General features: G+C 43.8%; 2 protein-coding genes across 3 annotated transcripts in view; one reads left to right on the top strand and one right to left on the bottom strand.

Moving 5' to 3' along the window:
• The window catches only part of LOC134380882 (collagen alpha-1(I) chain-like), a 44,853-nt gene extending 38,227 nt beyond the window's left edge, over positions 1–6,626 (top strand). Inside the window, exons 11-13 of the mRNA XM_063101017.1 lie at positions 5,743–5,952; positions 6,155–6,325; positions 6,511–6,626. Of these exons, the coding sequence (XP_062957087.1) occupies positions 5,743–5,952; positions 6,155–6,325; positions 6,511–6,626 (497 nt within the window). The remainder of the gene's footprint in view (positions 1–5,742; positions 5,953–6,154; positions 6,326–6,510) is intronic.
• Positions 6,627–10,393: 3,767 nt separating this feature from the next.
• Positions 10,394–16,342, bottom strand: part of UBE2H (ubiquitin conjugating enzyme E2 H) — a 101,437-nt gene continuing 95,488 nt past the window's right edge. For both annotated transcript variants that reach the window (XM_063099284.1, XM_063099283.1), the window contains one exon: positions 10,394–14,649. In XM_063099284.1, the coding sequence (XP_062955354.1) occupies positions 14,525–14,649 (125 nt within the window). In that variant the 3' untranslated portion in view covers positions 10,394–14,524. The remainder of the gene's footprint in view (positions 14,650–16,342) is intronic.

Below are 16,342 nucleotides of genomic sequence, written 5' to 3'. Positions count from 1 at the left end.
AAAATTATGTTGATAAAAGCATATTAAAATTAACATTTTTAGTTTACTAACCTTTCTGAATATGTTAAACAAGATTTTTGTAAGTGCAAAAATAACATACATATAATTAGCAACTATTTGATAAGTCCTGGTAAAGCTTTCTTGACATACTTTCCAGAAATTGATGAAGAGAATTAACATTAGTAATTGGATAAAAAAAATTGTTTTGCAAGTCAGGTGACTTCCAATTCTTTGCTTTCAGCAAATTAGAGGAGAACTAAATAGATTTGTCAGCAGGTAGATCATTAAAAATAATTTGTGATGATAGATTACTCTGTGATTTTGGTTATAATTCAGAAAGAATTCAAAGAATTGATTAAAATTGCTATATCAAAATGCTTTCCATTCCCATCTCCTTATTTATTACAAGTTTCTCAGTGCTTACATCTCTAAAAATAAAAAATACGATTAAAATTTTTCCTGAATTTGACCCTATTAGCCATGGATATAAAAACTAATTGTAAAACAAACAGCCCATTTATCTCATTAAGAAAGACATTTTTAATAACATTTTATAACATGTGAATGTTACTTATAACGTGGAATATTATTGCATGTGAATAGCCAGTTGTCCCAGAATTATTTGTGGAAAAGATTATTCTTACTTGAGATGTAATTCATGTTCCATAAAATTCACTCTTTTAAAGAAAACCTGTGATTTTTAATATATGCACAAAATCATGCAACAGTGACCACTATCTAATATTGGAATATTTTCATCACCTCAGAAAGAAACCTGTTACCCACTGGCAGTCATTTCTGATTCCCCCTCAACCCAGTCCCTGGTAATCTATGTTCTGTCTCTGTTGATTTGCCTATTCCGTTCTTTTCATGCAAATGGAATCATACAATATATGGCCTTTTGTGTCTGGCTTCTTTACCTTAGCATGATGTTTTCAAGTTTTGTCCATGTTACAGCATGTAGCAGTTCCTGATTCCTTTTAATGGCTGAATAATATCCCATTACATGAACAGATCACATTTTGTTGATTCATTCATCACTTAGTAGACAATTGGGTTGTTTTTACTTATGGGTTATTATGAAAAATATTGCTTTCAACATTTGGATAAAAGTTTTTGTGTGAACATGAACACATGTTTTCAACTCTCACTGGTGTATACCTAGGAGTGAAGTTGCTAGGTCAAACAGTAACTCTGTGTTTAATGTTTGAGGAACTCCCAGACTGTTTTCCAAAGTGACTGCAACATTTTACATTCCCATCAGCAATGTGTGAGGATTCCAATTTCTCCACATCCATTCAACACTTGTTATTGTCCACCTTTTTTATTATAGCCATTCTAGTAAGTGTGAGTGTACCTTATTGTAGTTTTGGTTTGCATTTGCCTAATAACTAGTAATGTAAAGCATGATTTCATGTGCCTATTGGCCATTTGTATATCTATTTGGAGAAATGTCTCTTCAAATCTTTTTCCTAATTTTACTCCATTGTGATCAGAGAACATACTTTGTACAATTTCAATTCTTTTAAATGTATTGAGGCTTGTTTTATGGCCTAGTGTACAGTGCATCCTAGAGAATGTTTCAAGTGCATTTTAGAAGAATGTGTATCCTGTTGTTGGGTAGAGTGTTCTATAGGTGTCTATTCAGTCTAGTTGGTTTATAGTGTTGTTTGAGTCGTTTATCTCTGTGTTAATCTCTCTGGTTGTTCTACCTATTATTGAAAGTGGGGAATTGAAGTCTCCAACTATTATTGAATTTTCTATTTCTCCCTTCAATTCTGCCTGTGTTTTGCTTCATGTATTTTGGGGCTCTGTTGTTAGGTGCATGTATGCTTATAACTGTTATATTTTCCTGTTGGATTGTCCCTTTTATCATTATGAAATGTCCCTTATTATCTCTAGTAACATAATTTTTTAAAAGGTCTATTTTGTCTGATATTAGTATAGTTACTCTAGCTTTCTTATAGCTGCTGTTTGCATAATATATCTTTTTCCATTCTTTTATTTCCAACCTATTTGTATCTTTGAATCTAAAGTGTGTCTCATGTAGATAGCATACGGTTGGACCTTGTTCAATTTATATTTCAAAGAGGGATACTAAAAAGCTGATTAGAGCTCTGTGTGCACGGGTGAGATTGTCAACTAGTGACCTTAACTAGTTGTGCTCTCACTGAGCCATTTCATTGGGAAACTCCTAATATTAATACATGGGTCCTTCCTCTTGAGCTGGTCAGAGTGCCCATAGAGGAATCCTATCGTTTCCTGACTGGATGGAATATGACTGTCTTCCAGGCTTCTGGGAGCTGAGTGAGAAAAGGAGGTTGAGGATCTACTGTTCATTGTGTTATCTTTCACTTTATTTTTTTGGCAGCTAGACTGTACAGGGATCCAAACCCTTGACTTTGGTGTTTCACCACTGTACTCTAACCAGCTGAGCTAACTGGCCAGCCCTTTCACTTTAAACCCAAGTTTTTAGTATGATAATTCCCCTTACCTGTGCTCATATCCCTCTAGTTTGCTCTTTCCCTAGCAAAATCATCTGGTCTTCTAAAAAGCTGGGAGAGTGTCAATAGCCTGGGTCCACAGAATTGGGGAGGAGATCTAGGTGTCCAACACTTCTTAAGCTTTCATCCTCTCTTCCTGTTACAGCCCTTCATTTATCTCCATGATCAGTGGAACCTGGAACCACCAATCTTTGAAGGGGTTCTGTAATGTATACTGGGTTGCTTCTTCATTTCCCTCACTTATGGTTTAGGAATAGGGTATTTAATAAAAATTTTTGTTTTTGTTTTTTTATTTAACTTTTAATCTGTTCTGTTAGTTATTACATGACACCTATTTTCCATTGTAGTGCTGTTGTTAGTTTGCTGTTGTCTACTCTTCCTCTCTTTTGGTACCTATGGGTCACGCCTTTTGTAATCCTTTACTGTCATTTTAGTGGGGTTTTTGGAGGGAATGAGGTTAACTTGCATGGTCAATTGGGCATAGAAGATGGAGGCCACCACCTTGCATTTAAGGCTTTGTCTTAAAACTATTCTTTTAGCTGCACTTTTGAAGTCTGTCTTCCTAAGGCCCAGGATATGGTCTTTCCTATTTTGGCTATTACAGATTCTAAGAAGACATGGTAACCTCGGGCTTGTAACTGCACCTTTCAATTTCCTCACCTGAATAATAGGGATGCTTGTAAGTTAGGATTTTTTTTTTTTTATCTGAATCTGTGACAATGGTGTTATAACACTGTGCTCTAACCAACTGAGCTAACCAGCCAACTCTGTAAGTTAGGGTTCTTGATTGCAAATGACAGAAAGCCAGCGCAACCTGGCTTAAACAAAAAGGAGTATTACATTTTCACCTAAAGGAAAAGTCCAAGTTGGTTCTCAGGCAGGGTCTCCCCAGCCCGGCTCCAGGCTCACCTCCCACCAGCTTTATAACTCCAGAGTGAAAAGGCTGTTCTCTTTTCCAGTAGTTTCTACAGAAGCCCCAGCCCTGAGCTCCTCCCTGAACTCTGAGAAGGGTGCCTGGCTGGCCAGCTGTGGCCAAAAAAAGGGGCCCACCTCTAGAAGGAGGGGGAAGAGGGAGTTAGCTTCCAAAAACCATGAGGACGAGAATGAGTGAGAAGGCGTAGTTCCCCCAAACAGCAGTGCCATACTGACACCAGAAGGAGAGGGGACAGATGCGGAGCAGGCAAAAATAACAGGTGTGCACTGCAGGGTGATCATACCAGCCTCAGAGCCTTGATGTCAGTTAAACCCTTAGTTTGGCACCTAGAACATTAAAACATCAGCTGCTCACCAAGGTCATGGGTTTGGATCCCTGTACCGGCCAGCCACCAAAAAAAAATAAATAAATAAAAGTCAGCTACTGTTGCTGTTGTTATTATCGTTATTATTCATAGGGAGGCTTTGAGACTTTGTGGTCCACCTTTTTTTCTGAATAACTAATTCCTTTGCCACGGCCAGAAACAGGCACAGAGATGCAGTATCCCTCGGCCTCCTGGAACACACACTTTGCAGCGAGGCTCAGCAAAGCCTCCTGATCTCATGTTCTTCTTGCCAGATGGGCCTCCTCTCCTTATCAAGTTAAATCAAGGCCCAGTTCACCCCTGCCTCCTCCTCCATGCAGCACGCCTGGCCTTACCCTTCTCATTGAAAGAATACAAACGGAACCATTTGCCACCTGTTTAGCTCCTATCTTGGAGTGATTACTCAGAGTGTGGGTGGTGTTGCATTGGCACTGTCTGCTCCAATAAATTATAAACTCCTAGGGACCAGGGCCTGAGTCTCGTATGCTTTCAGTTATACCCCCTTTCTCCCTTCCTTCCAGGCCCATAATGCAAATCTGGCCTGGAGAGCAGGGCCCAGGCCTGTTGTAGGACATGAGATCATGGGACATTCGGCCCACCTCTGCTGGTTAGGGATTGAACTCGGCTGCTAATAACTGTGACAGAGAACAGAAGAGTATCCCAAATTTTTAGAACTCCAGTTTTTCAATACTTTTACTTAAAAGCAGAACCTTAAAAAAACTTTTATTATGAAAAACTTATAACCTCTTCAAAAGCAGAGAGAATGTATAAAGAACTCCCATGTGCCCATCATTCAGCTTCAGCAATAGTCAATACATGGCTAATCGTGTCTCATCTCTTAAATCCCCTTCCACCACTGGGTTATTTTGAAACAAATCCAGACATGTCATTTCATCCATAAATTCAATGCATACTCCTAACAGGTAGTTTTTGAACATATATATGTATGTGTATAGACATATGCACAATACAAAACGCAATAACTTTATCACACATTAAAAAACAATAATAATTTTTAATATCACATACCCACTCATTGTACAAATTTCCCCAACTGGCTCATAATTTTTTTTAAGAGCTGACTTGTTCCCACAGGTTCTAAAAACACAAGGTCCACATGTTGCATTAGGAGAACTCTAATTTTATTCAAGGGGGCAATGTGCCCTGCTTCCCTGAAGCAAAGTGTGGCCATGTGGCCCAGAGTGGCCAAGGAGGTGAGGAATTGTGGAGGAGGCTTCCAAGAAGAACCCTTAAAAGGAGCCGTCGGCCGGGGGATGTGCACCTTTTATTCTTTCTTTCTTCCTGCTGCCTGGATTTGAAATATGATTTCTGGAGCTCTGGCAGCTATCCTGGACCACTAGGTGATCTTGTAAATGGAAGCCAAAGCTAGGACGCCATGCAGACAGCAGGAACCTAATGTCCCACTCTGTTATTTCCAGTCTTTACTATCGAATCATTTAAGATTAGGTTCAGTTGTGATAAACAGAAAAAAAATTTAAAGGGCCGGCCCGTGGCTCACTCGGTAGAGTGCGGTGCTGATGATAACACCAAGGCCACGGGTTCGGATCCTATATAGGGATAGCCGGTTTGCTCACTGGCTGAGCGTGGTGCTGACAACACCAAGCCAAGGGTTGAGATCCCCTTACTGGTCATCTTTTTTTTAAAAAAAAAAAAAAGAAAAAAAATTTAAAGCAGTGGTTTAAATATAGTTGAAATTATATTTCTCTCTCACATAAAATAAGTCCATAGATAAGCAGCCTAACGCTAATACAATGGCTCCACAAAGTCATAGAGTATTCGGTATCTATCGCTGCATCACGAATCACACCCCAAAACTAGAAGCTTGGAATAACAATCACATATTCTCATCTACGTCCCAGTTTCCGAGGGTCACGAGCGGGGGGACGCTGCCCCAGGCTGTGGCTTGCCCCCGCTCTCAGGAGGCCTGGCTGCAGCCGTTCCTAGCTCCGCCGGATCTGGGGATCCACTCCAGCTCACTCACGTGGTCGTCTGCAGGCCCCGGCTCCTGCAGGCTGTTGGTTTAGGGCTCCGGCTCGTAGCCACGTGGGTCTCCATAGACAGGGCGGCTCAGAACCCATCAGCAGGCTTCCCCGAGCACGTGACGCAGGACAGACCGAGGGTGGAAGCCGGTCTGCGCCATCTCCTTAGTGACGCCTCCTGGGTCCCTTCCGGGAGGTGCTTTGGTCCCCCGGGCGGGCTCCGGCCCTGCGCCCCTGCCCCCCCCTTCCTGCCGCTCAACCCTCAGGCGTCCCGAGAACTCTTTAGGTCTCTGTCCCCGCCCCCCTTCTCTATGTCCTTGCTTTGTGCCTCTGATGCCTGATTTAGCCCCAGATCACCCTTGCACCTTCCTTCCCACCGCGCCTCCTGGCCAGCCAGGACCCCGACCCCCCGACCCCCGGTCCACTCCCACCGCCCGCACGCCCCGGGCTGTCGCAGGCCACCCAACGCCCTCCTGTCCAGCCAGGCCCGGATTCAGCCCCCTCCTCCAGGAAGCCCCTCCTCGTAGCGTGTGGCGCTTTCATGACCCTATTTCCTCCCTCCTCGAAAGGTCAGCTGGGGAGGTGGCCTGAGCCGTCTCTCTCCCCTCCGCGGCCCCCGCTGTGGCCTATACGCTGAACCCCCTCTTTGTTTTGTGATGGTGTTGAAGAGGAGTCTGCGTCCCTCCCCGCCGGGTTGCCACACCCCAGGGCCGGGCACACGCCCCGCAGCGGCTCCAGCCGGGGCCGCAGAGCGGGACCCGGGCGCCCCCTTCTGGCAGAGCGGCGACGCGGCGCCCTCGCCCTCGGACCCGCAGTCACAGTGACGCTCCAGCCCGCGGGCGGACGGGCTAAAGGCGCCTCCAAATCCCGGTACACCGAGTGGAGGGTCTGGTCCCGCCGCACAAGCCTAAGAAAAGTGGCTCTTTCGTTCTCGAGATCTTGTGATTTGCCTTCTCCGAAAAAGCCCTGCTGTACCGAGAGGCTTCTGGGGCTGAGCGGTGCAGTAGGTAGCCAGAGCCCCATGTGGCTATGAGCACCGAATTGTTCATGGTGTGTAATTTTAATTAATTAAAATTTTAAACCAAGCAGTGCAAGTTTTTCTGCAGAACAGCTCTGTTGTGGTAGGACTACATGTCACTGTTTTTTTTTTTTTTTTTTGGTGGCTGGCTGGTACAGGGATGGAACCCTGGATTTTGGAGTTATCAGCACTACACTCTAATAATCAACTGAACTAACTGGCCAGCCTACGTGTCACGATGAGCGCTGAAAATCTAGCCTCCAAATTGAGATGTGCCAGTGTGAAATACACAGGGGATTTCAAAGAGTTAATACCAAAACAAGAATGCAAAGCATCTCATAAATTTAATATTAATTGCACGCTGAAATATTTTGGATATATTGAGTTAAATAAAACATTAATTTTACCTTTTTTTTTTAGTGACTAGTAGAAAATCTTTAATTACTTATGCAGATTGCATTCTGTTTCTGAATTTCTGTTGTAAGGAGTGAGTAAATCTTAGTTTTATTTTCTGACTCCACTACAAGTCTCAGAGGTTGGGGACACTGGTGTCAGTAGAAATGGGGATGTGGTGGATGGGAGAGGACTGACCCTCTGAGCTGGGCCAACCCCATGGGAGTGACCCCTGGGCAGGAGGTTGGACAGGCAGCATCTCCTAGGGGCCCCAGATGGCATGAGGCTCACATAGAAATGGATGCTGACAGCCCAGCGTGTGCTGGATGTGGGCACTGAGCTTGGCTGGCATGAGCTCTTGGAAAGAACATCATCTATGCTCTTAGACCCAGGTTCCCACATTGGTTGTGCCACTCACTGTCTGTGTGACCACACCGCTTGGCACCTCACAAGTAGTTAATGTCCTCCAGGGCCACAGCCTGGTCTACTTACCCAGGGGCTCACAGCGTGAGACTCACAAGGGGAGACCCTCTTCAGCCACTGTCGATAGTGGTTTTCCCCAGAGGAGGGCATTATGGAAGACACCACCTGTTTCTGGAATGCTGATTTGTTACCAGCACATAATTCTTTTGAAATCTGTAAAAATGCATCTTTTAAAAGCATTGTTCCACACTTTTAAATGCACACAAGTGGACTGTCGCAGGCACCTGATTCACTGTTCATAGAACTGAAGAGATAGGAAGCTAGGCCGCCTGCAGAGGCTGGAGCTTCCCGGGGAGAGGCTTCCTATGCACGGGCTGAGGTGGTAGGGACCCCAGGAAGGGAAGCTGAGCAAGACCTGAAGGTCAAACCGCATCAGCCATCCAGCACCCCCTCTCCAGATTGTCAATGATGGGGCAGCCAGAAGGGGCAAATTTTTCTTTTAGTGAATCCAGGTCTGTTCCTGCCACCTCTGGCCACTTGACACCAGGTCCTGGGAGCCATGTCTTGAGCCCGCAAAGAGCCCAGGTACACAGAAGTTTTTTTTTGTTTTTTTTTTTTTCCCGTGACCGGCGCTCAGCCGGGGAGTGCACCGGTCATGCTTATATAGGATCCTAACCCGCGGCGGCGGGAGCGTCGCCGCGCTGCTAGTGCAGCACGCTACCGAGTGCGCCACGGGCTCAGCCCTTACACAGAAGTTTTTTAAAAAACAAATCCTTCATTACAGACATGTGCACGTGCACACACACACACACACACACACATACACATACATATACACAGCCAGAGGAGAAGTGCTCGTGTCTTTCACCTTCTAACATTAAATCTCCAGCTGGGGTATCTTCAGTTCCAAGAAGTTGTGGGTGCACAGACAATACAATGCGAGGCAGTGGAAAGTGGGCTCTGCCCTTAGGTGGCAGTCCTGGGCTCATGGAGGATCTGAGTCTCTGAGATGCTTGGGGGCTCCTTACAAATAAGGCTGCTCAGGCTTTCAGGTGGCTCCTGGCCCTCAGCAGGTCGGGGGAATGTGGGAGTCATAAAAACTGTCTTTACCTTGATTCTAGGTGGGGAGAAGGAAATCCCAGAATCCAGTGTCACAGCAACTCACTCCCTGGGAGATAGAGTAGCTTTCAGAGAGCAAGAGAAATGAAGGTGAGTACGTTTTGGGACTCTGAGCCCACAGCTTTCTTTTCCAGGACATGCCCCGGAAACCCCATCTCCCTTCTCAGGAAAGGGGCAAGCCACTTGCCACTCAGGAAGCAGCTGGACTGAGGCTGAGAGTGATGCTAGGTGGGGAAGGGGACCCAAGCCCCACTGAATGCACAGAGATCCCTCCTGGGACAGTTTTAAAAGCAGCTGCCATCACAGGTTAGGATCCTCATACTGGACAGCCACCAAAACAAAAACAAAAATAAATAAAAGGCAACTGCCTTGTGTGAGATGAATAGAATTGCATCTAATTCCCCTTTAGAGTGGAAAATGGGTGCTCTAAACACCGAAACCTCTTTGGGTCTGGAAACTCTTTACCTCCATCTTGAAACCTTGGCGTTCCACAGGTTAATGTACAGTATCCCCTCTCTGGCTACTACACCCTGCAGTATATTTTTTCAAGGTCTGCATGGAGTCCTGAGTCACAAAGTGTCAGGGTCAGAACCTGCTAGTATAGAAACCTCAGTTTCCAGCTGAGTACCCAAGGCCCACAGAAGCCCCATCATGAGCTCAAGGTTGCATAGCTGGTTAATGGAGTTGGGACTAGAACTCACAGCTCTGATGTTCCTCGGGGTGACGGGTCACTGAGGACCACCTGCAAAGAACCTGTTGAATGTTTTGCTTCTGAGCGCTGGAGGTAGCCAAGGTAGCCTGAGGGTTTATTTGCCAAGAGAGGGAGAAGGCCTCACCCTCATTCTCTCTGGCAGGTAGATACGAAGCTGGGTCACTGGGGGAGAATCCATCAGGATGCAAGGAAGAAAAAAAGGAGTTTGGGTGAATGAATAAGGAGAAAACAGTGGCAGAGAGTTGGGGAAATAACACGGGACCAAAGACAAATCTTTTGTCTTAATGGGTGTTTTAACAAAACCAAGCACCAATAGTCCCCCTTAGACTGACTATGCAACATCGCCATCTGGTGGCCACTGAAGGCGTACACGTGTTTTAGAAAGGAATCGAAATTAGCTAGTCTAATCCAGTGATCAGCTTCCCAAGCAAAACCTACTGCTCCCCAGCCCTCCTGGTTGAGGTTGGTATTTGGCGCAGAGGGGCACCTGTTCAGGCAGATCAGCCCCTGCAGGGAGCTGCACTGCACTGAGCTCCAGGCCAAGTGGGTATCTCTCACTCAGCATGGGTTGACAGGGTTTCGAAGACATGGGGTAGATGAGGACTTTCAGGCTACAGAACTTCACGAAAAGATGGCTTTTCAGGGCTCTAGTGGAGAAGCCTCCCCATGTTTATAGCCAGCAGTCACATGAAGTCAGTCATCTGAGTTCTGGGTATAGGAACAGGACTCTGGGCAGAGCCTCTGTTATTACTGCCTGAGGATGACACTAACCTGCCTTGTAATAGCTGCTCAATCAAAAAAAAAAAAAAAAAAAAAAAGCCAATATCTACTGCTCAGAGGGGAGCCAGTTGTACAGGGAGGGTATTTTTTAAAATGGGCTAAGAGTAACCATGGGAGCTATTATCTTATTGATCAAGGTCCAGCCATTTGCCAAGGTATATACACATTTTATTTAAAAAAGTTTACAGTTTTCATTATACACAACTATTAAGAGGTTATAGTCAGAGGCATTTGTCCTGTTGACAGAAGTGCCCACTAGATCATCACAATGCAAGGAAAAAGGTGGAAGGGAGGAGACAGGGCAAGGGAAAAATGAGCAATAAAAAGCTTAGATTTCAATTAAGGGCTGGTAAGTCCCTTTTATCTCTTCAAGTATCACACAATATGTACCAAATACAATCAGTAAATAATGGCCATTTCTTCCCAAGCCCACAGCCAAGACGAATACTTGCTAAATGAAGAGCCCGGCCCTTCCTCAGGTGAGTGGAGAACTGCACACCCGAGGACTGGCAACTCCCCCTTCCCCGAAGGGTCTCCGCCCATCTGAGCCTAATGGGATCGCTAAGGTGTCCAGTGGCCAGAGAGAAGTATGAACATGGATTCAGAAGTCCAAAGAAATGCAATCCTTCGTGCCCAATCAGAAATGATTTCATTCAGCAAGGCTATGAACTCAGAAAGTTGATGAAACCAAATAAAACTCCTGTTGACTTTTGTAAGTGGCTTTCACTTTTCTGAGTCACTAAAATATAGACGGGCCACATGCCATTTAAAAATCAAACACTAGTCCCCAGAAACTTGGTGTCTAGAAAACGTGACACCTGGAGGCTAGGAGAGGATCTTTCATGATTCTCAGCCATCCCAACAGGAGACCTAATAAAAACCAAGTGTCAGGCCAACGCCAACTTGGGCTTCAGGGAGCCTTTTGAGGGGAGACACTCCTCAGCAGCTTAGATCAGCCAGTTGGCAATTAGAACGGCATTTGAAATAGACAAAAAATGCTAGGTATTGGAGAGAGTATATGGCAACTTCTGGTAATTACCTCACTAGTATAAAATGCTGGTCGAAACTGCATGGTAACCTCAGATAGGCGAGGAGATTGAAGACAAAAAGCCAAAATGCCAGTGTCTGGGTTGGCTACCACCGACTGCAATCCACAGGCCCCTGTGCTGGGGCTTCCGGAGAAAGCTGGAGTGCAGCAGATTAAATGCTGCTGTATTGCAGCCGTCTTGCTTGTTGATGTTTGGCAAGAGCTTGAGCTCAGTCATTTGAACAGGGGCAAAGAATGGCTTGCGCTGGTAAACCACAAGGTAGGATTTCAAAAAGTATGGGTACTAAGAAGGGAAGGGAAACTGCCAGAAGCAGCTCTGACCTACAGCCGCCACCACCTCAAAAGCCAAGGATGTTCAGTCTTTCCCCGGGGCTCTGGATACTTTTGAGTATCAGGAAGAGACAACCTTGGACAACTTGGAAAGCCTTCTGGAGTTGAAACACCCATTGCTGCAGACTCACTCTACCATCTGTTATTGGGGGCACAGAGTCCTCAGATTCACAGCCAGGTCTTCTTCTAGCCCCTCTTCTACCTATAAGTACGGCCTCCTACTTCCACCTCTCCCAGGTGCAGGGAAGGAACAAAAAGTTAGCATAAGAAGAGATTCTGTTCAATTGATAGCAAAAGTCAATTTCCTAGTGAAGAGGAAAAGCCCCACAAACAGCCAAAACACAACATGGGACCAAGGTTAGTGCCCAAAAGGGTAGACTTGCACATAACGAGAGAGAAGAGTTGGATTTGTGTAGCAATTACAGGAGCTTCCAGGGCTAACAGAGAAGCCTAATTATACCTTCATCACACAGACTTGAATGGACACAGACACACACACACATACACACATGCACACTCTGAAGCCACACTCAGATCTGCTTCTTAAGCCCTGCAACCTCCCCCATCAAGTCTTCATTTGGGGATTCTGCACCGTCAGCTCTCTGGTGCTGGAGCTCTGGAGATCGGAGGCACGCTGATGTCTTTTCATGAGAGAAACGTGGATTTAGGGGAGGAGCAGAGCTGTGGCACTGCTCATACACCTTCCCTAAACTTGGTTCTACTCATGTTTTTGACAAGATCAGAAGCAATTACTATCTGGACATTATTTTTTTGAAAGGTAATTAGAACACTATTGTTTATACAATATTGAAAAAATACAATTTTTTATTGTTTGAACTCAAATCACCCAGCACTTTAAGCCTACCCTAAGTAGCACCTACAATAAAGGTTATAGCACAAGCAAACTGCTAATTCAGCAGGTAAGCAAGTTAGACAGTGCCAGTAGAGACCCTCCCTCCCCGAAAGCAATGAGAAGACAGCGTGCTAGATAAGAGTTAAAGCACACCATTACATGTTAAATAGTTACTACCACCCTTCCAACAAGCCACAGATGCTAGATAACTCAGTTACTGTTAACTAACCACAACCCTACATAACTGCACTTTTTTAAAGAAAACCTTTTGCTTCATGCCCGTAATTAACATAAAATAAGTAAATTCTTTGTCTTTTTATTTAGGAAAATAATCATGCTAAGAGCAAGATGTACTTTATATAGATTTTCAAAGAAAAGACTGATTGTGCTTTCTGAATAAAAAAAGATAGGGTATCTTCCAACCTCACTGACTTAAACCTTGTGAAATACAGCACTTCTAAACTAAAAACACACATCAAGAAGAAAAATTAAGTTATCCCAATGGGACATTCAAAAATTGTCTTTAGAAGGTCTTAGGATTGGCTAATTCTGCTATTGTCATATTGGTTGCGGCAAAAAAGGAATACAGAGCTGCCATCTAAAACCTCTCCAAATTCAGCAGGCAACACTCAGATTTGAAAGAAACTCTGCAGCAACCTGGATATATGGTTAGTGAGTAAACATCTGATTAGCAGGCATTTAAAACTGTCTGATTTCCTCTTAACACATACAGGAGAGAAAATCTCCTTCCTTCAAAACCTGTTCTACTACATCATATTTCTGAATCCCTTCTTCCTATTAGGTCACTCTCTGAAAAAACTTGTGTGTTTTCCCCATGTTCTTGGGTATAAGAACTTTTATTTTTCCAATTATTATTCATTTTAAATGTAGAATGTGTGCTGGGTCTAAAATACCCGTTTCCCACTCCCACAAACAGATGATGACCAGGCTGCTGCAGGAGTGGCAGCAGAAGGGAAAACAAACCCCAAACATGAATGGGAGGACCCAGAGCTTCCCAGCCACCAGACAGCTCTTCTTCCCAAGTCTAATGGTCCCCTGAGCGGCTTGTCCAAGGAGGAGACCATCTCTTGGTAGGTGAAGATCACATTTGCAACCTAAGCACAATTCAGACACACAAGAAAAAAAAAAAAAAACCAAAAACCCAGCCCTCAAATTTAAAGCTCTTAGTCCAGGGTAGTGGTTTCAAACTGGCCAAACACCAGGATTAGGATGCGACTTTGCATGTGTTTTGGATGAGAGGAAGCATCTTCCCAGTCACTTTTCTCCTCCTGTCTCATCCTCTCAAAAAAGTCTACCCCAAGAAAAAGAATCGGGTTCAGAAAACACTTCCAAAAGGTTCTCCAAAGCAAAACACTTGTGGCTGCAGGGCCTGGTTGCATGAAGGGCAGGAATCTCTATATAAAAATGTACTTAAAAATCTGAGTCAAAAAATTGTTTTAAGTTTCAATACTCCAATTAGCTCCCTTGTTTTATACTGTTATTCCACTGAAATGGGGCCACCTAGGATTCACAGGAAGGAGCAGCTCTGATTCTTATGTGGCTGGCTCTAAATGCTCCCACAGCAGGCCTCTTCCTCCCCAGTTGTTTCCTTTCCATTTTGAAAAAACACTATTCTATGTTCACGTCCAAGAGTTGGTTGGTTTGGTTTGTTTCTTTGGAACCATCAATAAAAGAAGCAACTCTTTTCTGTTATTTTTACTCGTGTCTACCTATTAGAGCGGCTATTTCCTTTGACAGTTCAGTAGCACACAGGCTGACTTGGCCAAGTGGACTTATGAATGCATGCATTCGGACTGCATATTGCTACCAAAATGGAATGTGGGAATATGCTATGCACCTCAGGTTGAGAAATGACCAAGAAATCAAGATCTAAAGGGTGATATATAATATATATATATCAATGCTATTATTCATAAAAACCTTGTTTAGTAATAAAAAAAATTGCTTTGTTTAAATATGAATATTATAGTCTGCTTCTCATGGTTAGGAAATAATAGTCTTTCTGAAAAGCAGGTGTTTTTTCTACTACAACTCCATATCCTGGGCCTCATCTTCCGAAAAGTCAGACATAGAACTCTCTGACGAGCTGTCACCGGTGCCCTCCTCCTGCTCTTTCAGTGCTTCCTCGGTTGCATATTTCTGGATGTACTCTGCATGGGGGGTGGGGAAGGAGAAAGAAAACACAAGGGCCGTGAGTGGGCAGGCATGTGTTCCAGTCACTCCAAAGCTGGCAAGTCCTGGGGAGGTTCAGACTTACCTTCGACATCAGGAGGTAACAAAGATGACAGTTATTATGGTCACTAAAGTGAAGGGGAATCCCACAGGGAGACTTCTTCGGAACAGAGTTTATGCATTTCCCCCCCAAAGGGAAGGGATTAAGAGGGACAACACAGAACGCTTGGTTTGCAGGAGAATAAATATACTGCATCGCCATCCCGGAAATCTTGAGGGATTGCGGAAATGGGAATGCCACGCTTTGTTTTTACTTTCTGGGTTAATAAAATGATTCACCTCCCAGATAGAACAGGACTAGTTATGATTCCACAGTAATTTTTAAGGAAATCCCCCATCATTTTTAGATTTGCAGTTATATAATTAAAGTCAGCCCAGGTCTATTATTTTAGGAATAGATTTTAGTCTAAGCAGACCCTGCCTGTCAGGTTTTTGAAGCAGCTGGTAAAAACTGTCTCTCAATCTGCTCAAGAATGAGCTATTACATGGAGACACTACTAGCCTCCGACTGATTTTAACCGTGTATTATTTACCTGAAAATTTATGCTGCTATAGCCTAGGCTGAATCTGCTGGCTGAAAAAAAAAATGTTAAGAACTGCTAGTAAACAATTAAATTTGTTCCTAAAAGCTCTAAGTGCATATTGTTTTCAAGTAAATATCTTACACACACTATGAAGGGACAAGATGGTTAGAACTCTATTCAGAATGCATGCCGGACAAAAACATACCCTTGCATCCTTATGCTTTGTTTTTTCTCCTGTGGAGTTGCAGGGACTAATTGCAATAGGAAGATAAGGTAAATGGCCAAATGGGCTTGCCGAATTTGAATAACTAGTGCAAGGGTGTAGCTAAGAATTTAAAAAATATATATATTCTAAAGGGTTATTTAAAAAAAAGAAAATAAAGAAGTTGTGATAGAGACCATAAGTGGCCAAATCTGGCCTTTACAGAAAGAGTTTGCAGATTTGTGACTTAGAGCCCTTTAAATTCATTATAACAAAGTCTTACGCTGAGACAATGAGACTAAACTAGCCCCTAAGTAGTAAATTCCATTTACCTTAATTTACCTTTTAGAGAGAAATGTTTATTAAAGCCTTAGAAATTTAATTTTTACCCTCTAATGGGTTGGCTATTTTGTTTCTTCCTTTGTAGAAGTTGCTGCACCTTGACATTGTTTTTGACACTGTAATTTGATACTATCAGCCTTCTTTTGTATATTAAGGAAACAAATGTATATCAAGTGCTTACTAGGTCAAGGCCTTTCAGGAGATAGAGAAAGGAAGTGTAAGGTCACTAACGAAAAGAAAACAGGAGAAAAGGCAGGTGCTGCTGAGTACCACCAGAGGGGCAGTCTCAGAGGGGAGTAGAGGACACAGCCGCCCCAAGCCCCCAAGTTCTGCCAGCTGCAGCCCAGTAGAGGCCATTCCAGGGGAGAGGCTTAGCCCTGCCAAAAGTAAATGGCTGGGATATTAAAACACATTGGGAGAGAACTATGTTTGTCTTTTTTCTTTAAAAAAATCTGAAGTAAATAAGGCAGAATACTAAGGTTTTGCTATGTTGGATGGTGGGTTTGTAGTAATTAAATTATTCCCTGTTTTTTCCATAGATTT

The sequence above is a fragment of the Cynocephalus volans genome, chromosome 6 (genome assembly GCF_027409185.1).
Source record: "Cynocephalus volans isolate mCynVol1 chromosome 6, mCynVol1.pri, whole genome shotgun sequence".
In the NCBI taxonomy this organism is placed as follows: domain Eukaryota; kingdom Metazoa; phylum Chordata; class Mammalia; order Dermoptera; family Cynocephalidae; genus Cynocephalus; species Cynocephalus volans.
Note: the sequence above shows the minus strand (reverse complement) of the source record. Positions and strands in the feature narration are given on the sequence as shown.